We start from the raw sequence: 20507 nt of genomic DNA, 5'->3' as shown, positions 1-20507 counted from the left end.
CATATCTTCACTTTATTTGCTTCATCAAGAATACTATATTAAACCATATGACATATACCCATTAAATCAGTAATTTTTACTATTAATTTTGTCATTTTTTATTATTTGTATTTATTTTATTAGTAATAAAATATAGGTTGCCATAGGAAACTATAATCAGTTGAAGTAGACTCAAATTTAAACCTTATAATTCCTGCATATGACAAATATATATTATTATAATTCATTTATGCGTCCATTAAAATATTTTATAGACATTTATTATATAGTGAACAGTATATATAACTTAAAAACATAATTTATATATTTTATAGTTATCAAATAAACTAATTAATAAAAATATATACTGACTATTATATAAAATATAAAAAATATTATAGTTATAATATATATACAAATATTTCAATTAATGCATAATTTATATGAATTAAACAAATAATAAATAATAAAAAACATATAATTTAAAATTTACAATATACGAAAGTTTTAGTATATTAATTATGATAATACATTAATAAATTATAAATATATTTTTTTTTCACCATCATATATTATTATATAATATAATAAATAATTTATTATTTTTTTTATATAAATTGCATAAAATGCAAATTTATAAGTCTTTTTATTATAATTGAATAAATATATTTTTATTGATCATATAAAAATAAAAAATAGTTTAGGTGATAAGATGGATAATATTTTATAATATATTAAATATATTTTTAGTTTTGTGTTGATTAAAGTTCGTAATATATAATTTACATAAAAATATAACTATATTTTCTATATCTAATTACACCATTGTTTTAAAAAATAATCATTGTTTATTTATATAGTAATTTTTTTTCATATTTTATACAAAACACATTATTTTTTAATTAAATAATTACCTTATTAAAAAATATTATTAGTTTCAATTGATCCATTCTTTATGTTATAAATATATAACCAATATATCGTATTTTACATAACTAATATATACTAATACCTAATTCAAAATTATATTATTCTAAATATTAAATGGATATATGCATTAAAATCCAATAATTATATAAATTAAGAATATTTATTTTTAATAAATGAATAACTCTGTATCCATATATTAATGATATTATAATATTTTTTTGATTTATATAAAATGAAAAATAATGAAGCATATAAATTAATGATCTAAAACGAAAAAATATATATATGCCATTTACTATAAAGATACTATTAAGTAAAAGCTGTTACAAAGACATATTTTCCGTTAAGTTATTTTTTATTATTTAAAATATAGTTATATCTAGAAAACATCCTATTATTTAAAAAATATATTTCTTTGTCACAACAATTATAACTTCTTAATCATTGCGCACAAAAGATTATTGGCATTATACATTACAACACCAGTGTTAATAAATCAATAAACGTGCTATATCAAATCTTTAGCTCATACAATAGTTTCATTGATTATTTATTATTATTTAATAGTATTTTCAGCATTATACTTACATATTTAACTATTAGAATGCCGTTGGTTTTCCTTTTATCATAGACTTGAAATTATATTGAAATATTAATATTAGTTATAATATAAAAATATATTAAAAACCCATCTTTAAATATATAACATACAATGCATATGACATTGATCTATCACCTGCAAAGATGCATATCACAAACCATTTGGAAATAACAAAATAACAAATTATATATATACATCGTGGTATATAACTAAAACGAAAGATATATACATAATAGATGCAGCTATCTTGAACGTATTATAATTACTTTACTTTAAATAGAAAGAAACAATATATCGATTTATATAGCATCATATTTATTTTATATTGTTTGGTATTATGTTTTTATTGAATGATGGCAATTAAACTTATAAGAATAATAAAACTTGTAATGAAGTATTATTATTAATTTTTTATTTGATAATTGAAAATAACTTATTTTTCTTGGCTAATATTATAAAATGTCCATAAGATTGAAAATCATTTATAAAATAGTGTTGTATGGCTGTATGAATAACAGTTATTTATAATATTTAACATGCTTGCTTTTCTATTGCTTGAATTAAGATAAAATTCATTATTTATTCATTATATATCTTTAATCTATCATATTTGTATGCACCACACATATATAACACACAAGAATTATTCAAACATACTTTTATGCCTTAAGATAATCTTTTAAGTATGCATAAATATGATTAATAAAAAATGTTGATTATATTTACAATTAAGTATTTTCATATGATTATAAATAACCAAATTCAATTATTAGCATATTCTATATTAACTTATTTATTTATATATATATAACATTATCAAATAATATGAAAATATTGTTACACCAAATTCGTATGCCTATAGATATGCTGCACAATTTTAATAAGTACATAAATCATATATTATGTATTTTTATCTATAACATAAGCCATATAATGAGATAATACAATAAGCATTAGAAATCATAATTAATATACAGCAATATATCAAGTTTTATTAAAATCATATATCTTAATTAGGTATACTTGTGAAAAAGTAAAACTATTATAATCAACCACCCAGTCTATTTGCATCGTTATTATTCTAAATTGAATTATTTTTATATAAGCCATTATAATATTTGCCAATTAAACTGTATTTTGAAAATTTAGGGGGAAAATAACCATATTCCTTATTTTTAGTTTGTACATTATTTAATGAACTGCTACAATTTGTTTTTTTTCTATATATTACTCATGATATTATTTTATAGCGGCATTGAAATTGTAACTAGCAAAACCCAAATATGCTTAGTACTATAATCAAACGTCTTTTAAGTAGGAACTAATATATGGCATGCCTTTAAAGTGTGCAACTTCATATTTGCATCATAAAAACAATATACATAAACAAATATATGCATATGCACATATATTATATTCGTAGACAAAATTACGTATCAAAAGAAGTTACTTTTTAAAGGAAATCATCCAACGAATGGAAAGACAAACCAAAATAATGCCACATAAGGATGTGTTATTTTGTTAAGGAATGCATAATAAATGATTACATAAAAAGAATATTACAAAATTTCTTTATTAATAGTGCTACACATATTATGTAATAAAATTATACGATATAAATTGCAATAACTTATGTTTTATTTAAAGGAAATTATAATTTGGTTCATTCTCCATGTATATGACCTTTTATAAAACTCTTTTTTATATTTTTATTTCCCTTAACTTTCTATTTACTTATCAACATATGATTATGCGATTACATATATTACTTTCTATACATTCAGGCATTTTTATGCCGATATTTTTAATTTCTTATATATCCATATGCTCATTATAAAATATATAGACATTTTTTAATCATACACCCCCAAATTTATACATAATTATATATATAAGATAAATATCAATGCATATAACTATCTTCACCAGTAACACCAATCCATATAATATACATACATATATATATTATTCATTGTTTACACAGTAGGCATTTATTTTTCGCTTTATTTCTCCATCCAGTTTAAATAACACCTCTTTTTTATTATTATTCATTTAAATAGTTTACATACTCTTTCATATGATAAAAAATTTATTTAAACATAAAATTGTAGATAGAAACAATTCAGCATTTCATTAGTTAAATGACAAATACACCAATCCCGATTTGTTGAATTCGTAGAGTCTTTATAAATTAAAAGTGTAAAAAATAAATTTATATATGCAATTTTTTATACATTATTTAGCATTTTCAAATAAAATTGTTATAGGTAATGAAAAAATTTCGATTACGGTTTTTATATAAATATTTATTCAATCACCATTTTAAAAAAATGACATATTACAACTTATTGTTTTTTAAGTAAAAGACATAGCACAACTATAAACATGCGTAATAATATTAAAATTGTTTTAATATAAATTTGTTTATTTAATTTCATAAATGCAACACACATTTTTAATTAAAACAATTCCATATAAAAATAAAATTATATTATATCAATTATTCTTCATAAAATATAATTCCGCAAATGATCTATATTTTTTATAAATATAATAAACAAAAATTAAAAAGGAGCCTTATTTTTTTTTGTCATTGATGAAAATATGTAAATAATATAATTATAAATATCATTTCTTTATTAGCTCATATTTAGGAATACATATACAACAATTTATTTGCATATCATTTTCCCATATAAATATTTTTTGTGGTATAGTTACCATTATTAGTATTAGTATAATGTTGTATAGTAAATGAAATTCAGTTTGTAAAAATTTAATTAATGTAAATCATTATAAAAACTATATACCAAAAAATTGTTGACCCTAATATGCAATAATAATTTAATAAAAATTATCATGAGAAAATGGGCATTTTTTACTTATATAATGCATTATTATTTAATTTAATATTTTTTAATTTTTTGAAAAAACGCACTATTAAATATATTTAAAATTGCTAATTCTTATCATATATAAATTAAGATTATATATAATAATAAACTTTTAAAATTACATAATACTTATAAATTATAGTATAGACAAAAAATACGGAATATTTTTTATGCATTATTATGTAAATATATCTTATTCATTAATTTTAAATATATATTATTATTCCTATATGAATAAACATATATATACATTTATTTTAATATAAATTTAGTATCATCATTTATTAATTCAAATCGATTGTAATATAATTAAATTTGGATTAAAATATTTTAATAATTCATATTAATCCCAATGCTTATACATTGGTTTTTATATTATTGTTTTTGACAATTTTTAAATTTTATATATGCCATATTATCATCTTATAAATGAATACAAAATGAACCTAAAATTGAGGATTTTTATGAATATATAATAATTTAATATTATATACGCTGTATTATATAGTTAAAATAATGGAAATAAATAAGTAAACAAATAAATATACGTATATATATATATACATTTTGATATATATATAATCCACACGTAATAACAAATATACTCAAGACATAATTTAATCTTTATCAATAAACTTTGTGTGCTTTTGGGAATGTTCAAAAAAAATGTCATTGTGTGAATTACCACCAGAAGAACTGAGACAAATATTCCAGAAATATTTAGATGAATTAAATCGCATATTTTATTATTATATAAATATATCATTAATTTATACAATATCTCATGGAAATAATGATAAGGATATAAAATATTATGTACCATATTATGAAAAATTTTCACGAAAATATAATGAAATAGCAGAAAAATGTAATTTTTATAAATGCAACAAATATTGTAAAGAATTATATAATTTGGGAAATGACTATTATAATGCTCGTCGTGAATTTCTTCTACGTAATAGCAATTATGTAAATAAAATACCAGGATTATCAACAATACCACAATGTTCTAATTACAATAGTAATGATGATGAAATCTTGGAATGTATCGACATGAAATACTTGAAACAGGAAAATAATGCAAATGATAAACTACACTACTCACGAGTTTTATTTTCATTCATATATATACTTATTCCTGTTTTGTTATTAATAATTTATAAGGTAAAAACAATTATACTTCAAAAATTTTATATTTTCATTTGTTTTTTGTATATGTTTACTGTTTTTTAAATTTATTGGTTCCTTATATATTTATATATATATTTTTTTTTTCATAATAACAGTTTACATCCTTTGAATTTTGGATTAAGTCCATATTTAGAACTGGAATCACACTTCCAGATAAAATAAAAGAAAACAAACCAGAGGAAACAAAGATTATGGAAAACGATACTGATGAAGAAAAGAAGGAAAACCAAGTGGAGGAAGAAAATGAAAAAGATAAAAAAGATGAAGATCTTGAGAGTCAAATAATAACGAATGTAACACCAGAAAATACATGATTATTTGCATAATTAAAACTCATAACATTTATACAATTGTGAATATAAAATATTATATTTTTTAATTTTAAGCAAGGCCGAATTCCATAGTTTTATAAGAGTTAAACTATTTATATTTAATAAATAGTATTACTTAATTTCTCTCGATTAATATAATACGTTAAAACAATCCGAGTATATATCCTTCTCGCATATTAAATCACAATTTCTATATATTATGCAGTAGCCAAATAATTAAAATAATTGTGATGTGATATTAGGATATCTTTTTAAAAATAAATATAAATTTATAACTGTAACGATGTTTTCGAAATTAGCAGAAGATGCTTAATTTTCATTATTCGTTTTTTTAATTTTTTATTCAATATTTAAATTTTTGGCTCATAAAAATTTGATCAGCATAGTATTGAAATATAGTAAGAAGGGATATATATAATTGCATATTACAACATCTGTATTGCTTATGAATTTTATATATTGTAATAAATTTATAATTTATGTTATATGCTAGATATATAAATTTCATAATATTAATTACACTTTTGTTTAGTCATAATTTTATTAATTCATATAATTAACTTTTTTTATTTTAATATATGCTTTGTTAAATTATTTTATTTTCCATGAATCATAGATATATGATTCATCGCTTCTCTTTGTATGATTAAAACACTAATTACAATTTTCAAGTAGTAATTGAATTACGCTACTACTAACAAACGTTTGTGCATATCCAATTGTGCAAATACGTAATAGCGATATAAATAGGCATTATAAGCATGCCAAGTAAAAGATAAACTATCAAAAGACAATTTTATTAAAACATCAAGGATGTATACTTATTTATGCATATTCTTATCATACACACATTAAAAACAAATGCCATGGATGAATATAATAAATATCGAATTCAAACATTTTAATATTAAAATTGAAAGAGAGAAGGAACATTATTTATCCCAAATAATATATACAAATCAATATTTTGCAAAAAGCAAAAGTATCATATAATATTGGCATATCATTTATCTATATGTTTGTATTTTGAAATACCATTATGATAAATTAAATAATTTTAACTAAATTATAATATTGTAAATCAATTTGGAAACTATACAATCATAAAATATCATTTGGTTCCCTTTATATGTTGTATGCATACAATATGTTTGTGATAAGTAAAAATTGTCTAGATAACTTTAAAATTATGTTTTAAACATACAATACAAATATTTAAAGTCTATAAAGTACTTTGGAAGAATTCCTGGTTTCATATAAGACCATTTACTAACTACATTTGATAAAGAGTGGGATATATAGCAACAATAATATTTTTGTAATTAAATCATTTATTATTATTTTTTTATATATATATTCAACCAAACAAAATATTAATGATAACACACTATCAATTATTATCCTTGAAATGCTTTATAATTCATTTGTGTTATAATATAACTTTTTTTATAAAATAAAATATTCCTATATAGTGTGTTCATATAAAATTATAATATGCTAACATCAAATTGGTTTTGTGTTTTTGAGTCCTCATATTATTATTTTATACGTATTTTGTAAATTTCCATATAATTGTGAAAATTTTTATAAATATATACTCGAAAATGTCAAGTTATAAATGATAAATAAAGCGTTACTGTAATATTTTATTCAAATAAATTTTGTTGTTATATATATAAACAAAAAATAAAGACAACTATATGACCCTATATAAATTTTTAATATAATGTAACATTTTATAAAAAAAAATTTAAACAAATAAAAATATTTATGTTACGTTTTTTTTATTTTTAATTTCACATTTAATAACATTTATAATATTTCAATTACATATTATTAATTAAATTTATAACGACAAATATTCCTTAATCTACACCACCACCTAAAATAATAACACGTAATTACACATTTATTTATCTTGGTTGCATATATTAAATCATTTGTTTTAATTATTGTTAATTGCACGACCGTTGAAAAGTATTATATTAAAAATTATAAATAATATAATTGTTGTTTTCTTATTCTATACACACCATTTTTAACGATGCTATATATGGAAATTGCAACAAATATAATTTGTTCAATTTTTATTTGATATTTCGAAAAAAAAATAATTTTTTTTTAAATCGATCATTTCCAAATTTTTTAAAGACATATAAAAATAATTTTAATTGTTTTATATTTTATGAAAAATTAATGTATGTATAAAACAAATGTATATTCAATTCCAGGAATAATATATATATCCATATATTTACAAATAGCTCCCTTTATTATATTAATAATTACGTGATATATATTGAAATTTTATAGCATTAAAAATCAAACATCGTTACTAATTAAGCTATCAATGAAATGTGTATACTATTATATTAACCATTGAATAATAAACACGTTAAATAAATCGAAATAAAATAGAACAAATAAAAATGACATGAAAAAATCTACAAATATGTTTCCATATTTTGCCTTAATATTTATATTCCTATTCTATAAAAATGTAACAATTTAAAAAAATAATAAAAGAATCTATTAATATACACTACTCACAATTGTATGACTATACATAATTTTAATATATATATTTGTCTTTTCCCATCCTTTCATTTTTTTTAAGACATCATTTGTTATTTCTTCTGAAAATGAAATAAAAAGTGGAGAAAATATATTGATAACAAATGATAACCCTGTAAAGGAATTAAGTACTGAAGAAATTTCATCGTTCCCAAATGAATATAACATAACAATCCAATATAATCAAAGTAATGATAATAATGCAAGCCCTTCTAAGGAAATACAAACAGAATTACTTGATCATGATCATGATCATAAATCAAAAACAACAACCACACCAATAAGTAGAGTAAAAAAAGCTTTTCGAAAACTATTTATTATAAAACCATATATAAACGGCTTAATCAAAAAAAAATCAAACAATGAATCTGATGATTTAGATGATGATCCAGAAGTTACTCCATACTCTAAGGAAATCGAATCAGAAATTGATGCACTAAAAGACAAAGATGAGAAAGATAATTTAGATAATCAAAAGGAGATAATTGACTTTTTTCGTAGAAAAAAGGATAATCCAATTCAAAAGTATATGGAAGGTAAGAAAAAAATATTTATAAAAACATATACTCAAAAAAAAAAATTGAAACAATATTAAAATAAAAAATATGATATATTTGTTAGATAATGCAGATGATAAGGACAGTGCCCATTCCTATAACTATGACTATAAAAATGATGACGACAAGAGTGATGCCTACTCCTTTAACTATGACGAGAAAGATGATGATGATGACGAGAAAGATGATGATGATGACGATGATGATGACGGTGATGATGACGATGACGAGGATGATGATGAATATGTCTATGACGAGGACGACGATGACGAATATGTTTATGACTACGACGATGATGAATATGTTTATGAAGATGGCGACGACGACGATGAAAGTAGTGTAATAAAAAAAAGAAAAAGTAATACCCCTTCCCCATTTGGCGCTGAAAGGGATCCCATGCTTGAACCATCATCTAAACCAACAAAAATTAGGGATAAACCCTCATATATAAAAGATAAGAAAAAAGGAGAAAATCCCATTGGAGTAGTAAAGAAAGCTGAACCTATGGGTTTAGTTGAGTATGATTATAATGATGAGCCAGATATAATGACTAAAATACGCAGCATTAATAAAATAGATGTAACATTAAGAGATGAATTATATGATGAAACTGAACGACTTTTATTTGAAAGCGTAATGAACCAAGAAACACCGAAAAGCAAATGTGATATTGTAGAAAAATTATTAAATAGATTGGAGAGAGCGTTAATTCCTGCAACAGCAGTTCAAGCTGCTATAGTTATAACAGCAATCGCATTATCAGTTGTGACTACTGGCTGCTGATATATCGATTAAGAATAAAAAATATTTGATCTGAGATGAAAAGGAAATTATATAACAAAATTATATCTTTAAATAAAATTGAAGATCAAGAAAAGAATCAACAATATCCTAAAAATATTTTTTAACATCATTTATCATATTTATGATTTTTTACTGAATATAAAACCAGATATTAGAAAATTCACCACGAATGCAAAGGGTTTGATCACCAATTTAGTATTTAAAACATTTTTTTAATTACATATAAGTGTCTACTCATTCTTTTTATAAATTTTAATATGTATATCCATTGTAATTATTCATTTTATGGTTGTTAACCAAATAGAATTAAATGACAATGATATATTAATATGCTGCATAATTTTTGAAAGAGATGGATACATAGATTTAATAGGAAAATTCATAGACAGAAAAAAATGCAACATTATAAAATGAGCAATGCATATTTATACAATTTTGTTTGTAATATTTTATATGTACATGAATTTGTTTCCTTGTTTCTTTATTAAATAATTTTAAATCACATTTTGTTTAATTTTATATGTCGTATTTATAAATTGTAAAAATATGCAAATATTTATGCTTATTATATATTTTTTCACATTATTTGTAATAAAACATTAAATATAAACACCTGCCCACATTATATATAATATATTTTGGAGCGTGTCTTATATTAATCTTAAATAATTTTAATATTTTTTCATTTGTCAAAAATAATGAACATATTTTTCTCCATACCTATTTGAAGAAAAACGGATAAACCAATTTACATTTGTTATCTATGTACATAAACAAAAATAACATCATTCTTATTTTATCTCACTTCTAATTTCATATAATATTTCTCTATCACCATATTAACATTTTTAAACTAATTTACCATTGAAAAATGAACAAACAATTTTATTAATCTATACTAACCGATTTAAAATTGAAAAGACCAAATAGAATGTTTTCATTTTTCTTATCAATAATATATAGGATATAATATTCTATTTTTTTAATGTTTAATAATAATACATATGTAATTCTGTATCCTCTATCTGCATATATAGAAGAAATAAAGGAACATAATGAGGACCACCTTTGTAGCACATGTATATTATAATGATCGTATTGTGATCATAAAGTTGTAAACATATATTTTTATATAATTCAAATTAATAAAACATAATATATATTTCATTTATTATGCATAATAACTAAAAGACAACTTGTTTTATTCCCTTCTGAAATAAGGTTAACTATTCTGCCCACTTTTTTATGAAATTATATAATATTATTTATTATATTTTTTTAAAGCTTATGAAAAATGTCAATTTTATTAATTTCAAAAGTTGTATAAATTGAAAAAGCGGTAAAAACTATATTTTTTTTATTTTATGTTGATATTTAAAAAAAATATAATAAACAACATCTCAATAGATGGGTATAATAAAATAATCAAATAAAAAAAAAGAGTAACAGAACTATTATAATATGTTTGACGTTATATTAATAAATAATCTGCCAATGCCAAAGTAATAATAATTTAAAGCATAAATACAACATACTAAATTTTATAAAAAACTTAAAATTGTTTATATTTTTTAATTACAACGATTTTCTATAAAATTGTAATGCTAAATTATAAAAAAAAAAATACAAATTTGTAATAATATATTAAAAAATTTAAGTATTATAAATTCATAAAATTGAAATAATTTATTGGTTTTACAACTAAAACATTGATTGTTCTATCCCAAAAGTTTAAATGCATATATTTAAAAAAATAATGCATTCATCATCAGGGGATATTTTGACAATGCATAGTAATATTCTAATTCCTACCATCAATAACAACGTATTTGTTATATTTCAAATTTTATTTAATTATAATGATATATAAATAAATAATTTTTTGTAACAAAATTATTATTTTTTGCATATAATTGTTTATTTATAAAATTTAAAGAAAAAAAAAATAATTTGACTATATATATATAACCGGTTTAATATATTGTTTTGAAATTTATATAACATCTAATAATTATTTCGATACTACATAAATAAAATTAATATATACCTAAATATATTAATATATATTTCTATATAATAAAAATTTCAAACAAAATGTGCATAATATTAAAAAAAAATTTTTATATTACAATTATTTAAACGTTTTTTGTTTTTCTTTATACATCTACACATTTATATTATAGAAAAATGTCAATTTGTCAAAATAAATGCATTCTATCAACAATATATTAGTTTTGTTATATTTTGGCAAAGAATTATAAATATTTTTATTAATATTTAGTTGTTTTTTGCATAGTATATGTTATGAAAATAAATAATTTATATAATATGTATTATAGAGGTATAAATACCTGCCACACAGATTAAAATTATATTTTTTGTTCATTATTAATATTTTTTCTAAACTACAAAAAATACAATGGAGTCAATTACAGAAAATGCAAAAGACGTAGCGAATATGGTATTGGACCCCCATAACAACATTGATATCCAAAGCCACGCTGATATTAAAAACACCGATTATACATCATCTTTTATCATGATGCTCATATATATTATGATGTTTGCACAGATATTCTTAACCGGGCGCGCCATATACAATTCATACAATGAGGTAATAGAAATAAAATAATAAATACTGTAAAAGTTCTACAAATAAATAATAATTGATAAATTAACCAATAAAATCCAAGACATGAAAATGCATATTTTAACTCATATACTTTGATGAAAATTATATTTTTGCTATCTTAATATGCACCAAACTCATAGATATTCTTCTTTTATCTTATTTTTTACAAAAATTATATTTATATTTATTTATTATTCTTTCTTCATTTATTTTATCAGGAAAGACAAAATGAATCTATTAATAATTTTGATGTAATCGCTGATCAAGTTAGTGATGAAGATCAAGATAGTGATGAAGATCAAGCATATGATTCTGATTTAGAATCATACAATGACGAAAAACCAATAAGATGGAAAAAAAAAGAATGGAAAAAATGGGTGAAAGATTTGGAAAACGATTGGGAGGCCTTTAATATAGAAATGAATAATGAAAAAGATGAGTGGATTAAAAAAAAAGAACAAGATTGGAATTTATTTTTAACCGAATTAGAAAATAAATGGAATCATTATAATAAGCATCTTGATGCCGAATTTGATACTAATATTATAAGCAAATATTCTAGTTGGGTTCCTAACGAGTGGATTGATTGGATGAAAACAGATGGAATCCGTTTTATTTATATGGAATGGAAAAAATGGGTTCTAGAAAGCCATAATGAATTTTCTGATAAATTTGTAGATAAATGGATGGCATGGAAAAAAGATAGAATCCTATCATGGTCCAAGCTTGATTGGAAACGTAAAGAATCACAAAAATGGGCGGGTTTTAACCAAAAACGATTCAAACGCCTTCACTACTTAGATAATAAAAGATATAACGAATATATAAACAGAACAAAAGCCGAACGAAACCAATGGAATGATTGGGTCAAAACGAAGGACAATATGTTTGTTGAAAATTTATTAGATCCATATTTAAGTTGGAAAGATGATAAACATATCTTGTATAAAGAATGGGTAGAAAAATTTGTTACCAAATGGATAAATCAAAAACAATGGAATGTTTGGATTGCGGACCAATACGCAGCTCCATTCAAAAAAGAAACTGAAAAACCCACAGAACAACAGGAACAAAACACATCTTAATTCTGTACTGTTCGAAAAATGATATATTATATTAATTGCTTATAATTCATGTGTATATATGCATATATTTTCATTTATTACACATTTATCGGCTTATAATTATAAATTTAATTGACACATTTATGTATACTGAAATATAAATGTTCGAAACATGTTTTTTTTATTTGCTTTGTTAGTGTTACAATTGCATACCACTATAGTGATATTTTTAATACTGCATAATATTCACCTTTAAATCAAAAATATGTATTTAATTTTAATTTTTTGTCAAACATTTGCATGGATACTTTTATCTTATGCATTATTTAAATAAATAATAATTTATATTAAATATGATACTTATAAAATCATATCGATAGTTAAAAAAATATAAAACATCGAAACATTTAATAAGGGCATAATAAATTGTTATTATTCATATTATAATTACATACATATATGATTTATCAAAAATATATAGTAAGAGAAATTCTTATATAAATAATACTTTAATTATTTGCTCATTCTCAACACATTAATCCTCTTGTTGGTTTTATATTTTTAATGAATATATCCCCTATATTTATATATGCCCTATACATACAACACATATAAACCTATCAAAACAAATGCAATTTTTTATTTCATTCTTTCTTTTTATTTAGATCTATAGATGAGTTAAAAAACGTAAAAGATGTTCTTTTTTTCATAAGTATACAAATAAAGTTATAAATAATTTTTTTATGTTATGTGTATAGGTTATTTGTTATCAAAAATGTTGCGCCATAAAATAATATTTAGATGCTTCATTTCAAAAATGCCTATAAAGGAATCAAATTTTTAATTAAATAGTGAACTAAATTTTTAGTATCTTTTATTCCTATTATTTAGGTTATATTTTTCTATTTATATAAAAAAATTACGTGATTATTTTAAATTTTCTGCATATGTTTGCCCTAGATGCATCTATTATTTTTATTTTATAGTAGATGTGTATTCCACATAATATAAGCTTTCTATGTGTTTTAAGCTATATGTTGGATATATTTTTTGGTGTGTTTTTGTTTTTTGGTATGTTTTTATTTTTTGGTATAATTTTTATCATTATTAGGATTTTTTTTTGAGTTTTTCATCACTGCAAAAAATATATAATTTGAATCTAACTAGAACATATTTCGCTGTGCTTATAAATTATTTTTTTTTAGATGTGTGCTTTCATAAAAAGTAGGCACTAATATGTGTAATTCTATTTAATCGGTATATTTATATTTTTCTCTATTTATTTGTGCATATAGAATGCATAAAAAAATATAAAAAAAAACCCAAACCTACTCCATAAACATAGAAAAAATTTGCACATTATATAAAATGACACATTTTTTTTCAGAATCAATACTTGTGATATCTGTTTTTTTTAATTTATAATTACTTAATTTATTCTATGAATGTAATTATATAAATATTATATTTTATCTATTTGTTTTTAATCTTTTATTTTTTTGCACGTCGTGCTGTTCTATGTGTGCATTTAAATGTGTACGTTCATAATTTATACTTTCATATTTTTATTTTAGTTAATTAACTTTTCAAGAAATATTTTTTTATTTTACTTCCGTATATTTTTTTAAAGATTGAAATACAAAGTATCTTTTAGCTTAATTTATACGACAAAATATGTCGAATCAATTAAAAAAATATATAACTAATGAATTAAAACATATACAATAAACTATTTTCTAATTTATTTTTACTATATCTTTTAATTTAATCAATAATTATTATAAATTTTATCATAATATTATAAAATTTATTAAAAATGGATCCATATTATAAGCAATTATACGAAACTTCTCACACCGAACAAATGGATCAACCCTCCCCTTTTACTCGTTTTTCTCCTGGTTATTCACGCTATTCTTCAAACCCTCTTTATGATGAACCAGAGCAAAAGCCATATGACCCCCAAAGAGAATTAAGAATAAGAAAATACCAACCTCCTCCTAAACCTCAAAGGCTTAGTGTTCTTGGTGCTCTTGGCGCTCTTGGTGGTGCTCTTGGTACATCAATTATACAATATATACCAAATGGCGCAAACTTCCTTAATAACTTTTCACCGGTAATATAAAAAATAAATGTGTTTTCTTCTTACTCTTTATATATGTAATATGCTTTTTTCATAAATTCTGCCTTTATTTTTACACATCAACAATATGCATGTATATTTTTTAATTCCATTAGTTTCAACTAGGTTCAACCGAATATGGTAACGGCTCTCAACCAGCGATCGAATATTATTTTGCTGATCCAACAAAAACAGAAGAATGGAAAGCAAATGAATGGGAATCATGGAAAGAAAAAATAGAAGGAATCGAATGGACTAAATTTAATGAACTGGTTGAAAAAGAAAGATTAGTATGGCTAGCAGCAAAAGAACAAGATTGGTCTGAATATATGAAATATATTGAATATAAATGGACACATTATACCCCAGAGTTCGAAACAAGTATAAAATCCGATATTTTAAAAAGAAGTCGAGCATTAGATGAAGGTGAATGGGATGAATGGATGAGAACAGAAGGAAAACAATTAATTAAAAAAGATTGGGATGATTGGCTAGCTAATAACGAAGCTTATTTAAATGTATGGACTGTTCAGGAATGGAAGAAATGGAGAAATCAAATAATAAGTAAATGGTTATCGTCTGATTGGAAACGAGAAGAAGATGAGCACTGGGCAAAATGGGAAGAATTTTGGGTTAAACATTGTGATCCTGAAGAAAGAAATGCCTGGATTGCATGGAGAGCCAGAATAAATAAAGAAATGGTTGAATGGAATACATGGACAAAGGAAAAAGAAGAACAACTTATAGATCATAAAACAGGTACTTGGGCACGATGGAAATCTGAGAAACAAGCCTTGTTTGACTTGTGGATAGATAATTTTGTTGATGAATGGGTTAAAGAAAAACACTGGTTTATATGGACAAGTGAAAGAAATAATTATTTTTCAAGAAACAGATATATGAGATCCAATCAAATTATGTAAAAACTATTAACGAATCACAAGTTTATTTTATGAGATATTGTCAAAACTAGGATAACAAAACTCGAATAATTCAATAAACTAAAAACATTTATATAATAATTTAATAGCAACACCATATATTCATTATTTTTAATTTTCATGATATATTTAGAATTAATTTAATTCATATTTCAAATAAATTATATAAATAAAAATGATATAATTATACGTGCAGAAAGAACAGAACATAAACGTGTCCTACACATGTTATGAACACCTATATAATAAAATTATGGGAGGCCATATTATTACAATTTTCAAAAAATATATTGCCCCATATATTTACTATGTAAAAGGGAACTACATATATCCGATACAGATATATGCATGCATATATAAATATGTGTGAACTGTTAATGTGAAATAATTTAATCAAGACAAACATTTTTAAATATAAAAAATTCATATAAGCTTTTTCCATATTTGAATATTTTTAATCGATTAATATATCTATATTACATATAATATATTAAATTGATTAATCTATATTTTTTAATTTATATTAATTACAACATGTATTTTTACTATGGCTGTTTATTATATGCATGTTATATATATATGGAATAATATTAGAAGGTGTATCTGTTTTATTTCAATATATATATATGCTTATTTATATAATACCGTTGCCCTTGCTTCATAAGTGCTATAGTCTTGTCTATGCTTGGCATCGACTGTACAATGGTGCATATAAATCCTTATTTAATTAATTTTTTATGGTTGTTCATAAAAAGCAAAATGCACATATATATAGTTGCACAACACATATATCTGTAATTAAACACGATTAAATATATCCAAACGATAATTTGGATTCTTTAAAAGTAATTTATTTACTCCATTAAACTTATAAAATACAGTTAATTATTAAAATTAATACCTACACAATAATAATTTTCCTACTTTCATTAGGAATATTTCTATAAATAATAAGCTAATAAAGCATTTTATCAATATGCTACTAAAATTATAGGAACAGTAAAACACTGTGTATTACTAAAAAATAGGGCAATTTATTTATGACCTTAATTTGGATGTTCATATATATGTATATACCTAAGACACATACAAAAATTTTACTATTTTATTCCAATAAATATTAACAAAATTAATCTCTTATTTGATCGTTTTTGATTGCTGCAACTTTTTTTATTTAAAATAAGGAGAAAAATTAATATTGGCGTCAATCAAAATAACAAACATAGTATATATACTTTCACGTATATTTATTAATATATCATTTTTATTATTACAATATTTCCTAAGGATGAAAAATGAAAAAACTTTTGAATTTTATTAAAAATAAAACCCCTTTACTTATTTATATATACTATATATATAAGACACATTAACCAGAAAGAAAATAACAACATTATGCATAAAATTGTCCTCCAATATACATAAGCACTAAAGGAAACAATGTATATACACATATATTCTCTTAATCACACATTTAGGAAACTTTATTTTAATTTTTTTTAAAAAGAAAATATATATAATGCCTTGTAATAGTTTTATACCAAAAAACGAAATATGAACATTTGTTTTTTTATATAATATTACTATTTATTATTTTGCAGTTATATTGTACCAATATATTTTTTTGTTGTGTATAAATTTTAAGAATTGCAAAGACCTTTTCACATAAATAAAATTTTTTAATGTTATTTAATATGGCATTATAACAATAATAATAATAGGGTAAAATTAAATAATTCCAAATAAATGGAATAATTAGTTACTTTAAAACTTGTAATATTAAGCAAATTTTTAAATATGAAAAGTGTATATTTGCTTATTTCTTGTAATAATTTTTTATATTTCCTTTTACTTTTACATTCATTATATAATATGCTTTATTAAACGATAAATAGGTAACCATTTCATTTTTGTTATTATATCCTCTTGGTTTAATACTTTATACACATTATAATAACGATATTCTACTATATCAGTCTCTCCCATTTATTATTATTACTATAAGTTCCATGAGAGGATATAATTATGAATTAAATGCTTTCAAACAAATGATAAATAAATTGGAATATTTCCAAAAAATTTGGAATATGTACACATAATATATAATATAATATAATATTTAGCTAGCTCGTTATAAATTATTTTTCAATAGCAAGTGCGAATGTAATTATTTTAAAAATATATCCCTCTTATTAAATTTAATTTTCTTATTTAATGCAGCAAAAAGTATATAATAACAATAATTATTTATATAGAATATTTAACCTATTGCTTATTAAAAAATATATATATAATTATGTTTTTTTTTATATATATAGTGTTGTTGTTTTTTTTAATTATTTCTATCTTAAAAATTTTATACTGCTATCTAAAAAATACCCAATATTCACTAACTTATTTATTATATAATTTTAATAACTACTTTTTTAAAATAGTATAAAACTGTCCCGATATATAAATACTATTATAAAAAACCTATAAATTATAGTAATTAAATAATGCACTAATATTATTTATAGCATGCAATCCAAAGAATACAAGAAAATGGTACCCATAATTTGCATTAAATTTAATTAATATAATAAAATATTAAGCAAAATTAATTACGAAAAAATAATAAAAAACTAATAAGTGCTATATATAATAAGGATATATATTATTTTTATATCCAGCTTCACTAAAAAAAAATAATAATATATTAGATTTTTATTTTAAGTTTATAATTAAAAAAATCTATATGCATAATAAATATTATAATTTTTTTATTCTTTAAAAAACTATTTTTAATTACTAAAAATATTAAACAATGCTATTTTAATAATATTTATTGTACTATATTTTTTTATCGTACTATTATAATAAAATTTTATAATTATATTAATTCTGCTTTATAAATTTATTATATTTTTTATTATTATTAATATTATTATATTATAATTTTTTTTATTTTATTATACAAAAATGAAATTAGCAAAAGCATTATATTTTTTTGCCTTTTTATTGGCCATAAACATATTTGCTCCAGGATCTAATTATTACGTTCAAGCTAAATCAGATAGTTCAGGCAAGGGTGGTAATTCCCTTGCCCAAAAAATTAAAAGAAACAAAGCTGCATTTATATCTACATTACTTACAACAATAGCATTAGCAGCTGGTACCGCATATGGTGCAATCCATTATCACAAATATGGTACTTTTGCAAACCTATTCGGATTTAGTAAATCACGCAAACCAAGCTCAGGCAGAAGAGGAAGCCTTAGTAGAAGATCCTCAAAAAGTGGCCCTTCAAAAAAAGGTCCAATTTTAACTTCAATTTCTGATGACAATATACCAATTAATATAGAAGATTTAACCGGTACCAGAACCCCATCAGCCCCATATACTGTTAAACTTAGTAGAAGAAAATAATTGCCCAAACCAAAAAATTATAATAATTTAAGTTAAGTTAAATATTAGTATATTACCAATCTATCAGTTCTCGATCTTTTTATTTTTATACAGAATATGCATGTTTAGATAAAAATGTATTTGATTTTAAAAAAAAACTAATATTTGATGCTTCAATTATAGAATATATATATATATAATACTCGCGTTTTTTCATTAGAACGGTCTAATATTAAAGTTATATTAAAATAATGTTCGTTTTTTCATTATATGTTTTTTCTTGTTTATTATCATAAAAACTATTCTTTATTTTATGAATAATTCCATATAATTAGTATTAAAAAACACATTAACATGTAATTAATACGTATATAAAAAATATTAAGGGCCTCTTTTATAAGTAAGAAATCAATCGTAATAATCTATTGTGTAAAATGCATTCTATTGTATATCTTTTATATTCTTGTGAAGAAAATATAATTTTAATATCGTTCATATT

At 21.5% G+C, this 20507-nt stretch overlaps 5 protein-coding genes across 5 annotated transcripts; all 5 read left to right on the top strand.

Moving 5' to 3' along the window:
- Window positions 1-5070: 5070 nt before the first annotated feature.
- PCHAS_0524800 (CIR protein) lies at window positions 5071-5909 on the top strand (the record flags this gene model as incomplete). The annotated part of the gene is made up of 2 exons (XM_016797394.1): window positions 5071-5568; window positions 5691-5909. 2 exons carry the CDS (start codon window positions 5071-5073, stop codon window positions 5907-5909), a joined length of 717 nt encoding a protein of 238 aa, XP_016655256.1.
- A 2470-nt stretch (window positions 5910-8379) lies between these two features.
- On the top strand, window positions 8380-9841 carry PCHAS_0524700 (conserved rodent malaria protein, unknown function; the record flags this gene model as incomplete). Its single annotated transcript, XM_016797393.1, has 3 exons — window positions 8380-8427; window positions 8545-8998; window positions 9123-9841. 3 exons carry the CDS (start codon window positions 8380-8382, stop codon window positions 9839-9841), a joined length of 1221 nt encoding a protein of 406 aa, XP_016655255.1.
- A 2440-nt stretch (window positions 9842-12281) lies between these two features.
- PCHAS_0524600 (tryptophan-rich antigen) lies at window positions 12282-13579 on the top strand (the record flags this gene model as incomplete). The annotated part of the gene is made up of 2 exons (XM_016797392.1): window positions 12282-12476; window positions 12713-13579. 2 exons carry the CDS (start codon window positions 12282-12284, stop codon window positions 13577-13579), a joined length of 1062 nt encoding a protein of 353 aa, XP_016655254.1.
- A 1795-nt stretch (window positions 13580-15374) lies between these two features.
- On the top strand, window positions 15375-16603 carry PCHAS_0524500 (tryptophan-rich antigen; the record flags this gene model as incomplete). The annotated part of the gene is made up of 2 exons (XM_016797391.1): window positions 15375-15674; window positions 15797-16603. 2 exons carry the CDS (start codon window positions 15375-15377, stop codon window positions 16601-16603), a joined length of 1107 nt encoding a protein of 368 aa, XP_016655253.1.
- A 2979-nt stretch (window positions 16604-19582) lies between these two features.
- On the top strand, window positions 19583-20029 carry PCHAS_0524400 (early transcribed membrane protein; the record flags this gene model as incomplete). Its single annotated transcript, XM_740585.2, has 1 exon — window positions 19583-20029. One exon carries the CDS (start codon window positions 19583-19585, stop codon window positions 20027-20029), a length of 447 nt encoding a protein of 148 aa, XP_745678.2.
- Window positions 20030-20507: the final 478 nt, after the last annotated feature.

This window comes from Plasmodium chabaudi, assembly GCF_900002335.3.
Source record: "Plasmodium chabaudi chabaudi strain AS genome assembly, chromosome: 5".
Lineage (NCBI taxonomy): Eukaryota > Apicomplexa > Aconoidasida > Haemosporida > Plasmodiidae > Plasmodium > Plasmodium chabaudi.
The sequence above is the reverse complement of the archived record's forward strand: the minus strand, read 5'-3'. Positions and strand labels throughout refer to the sequence as shown.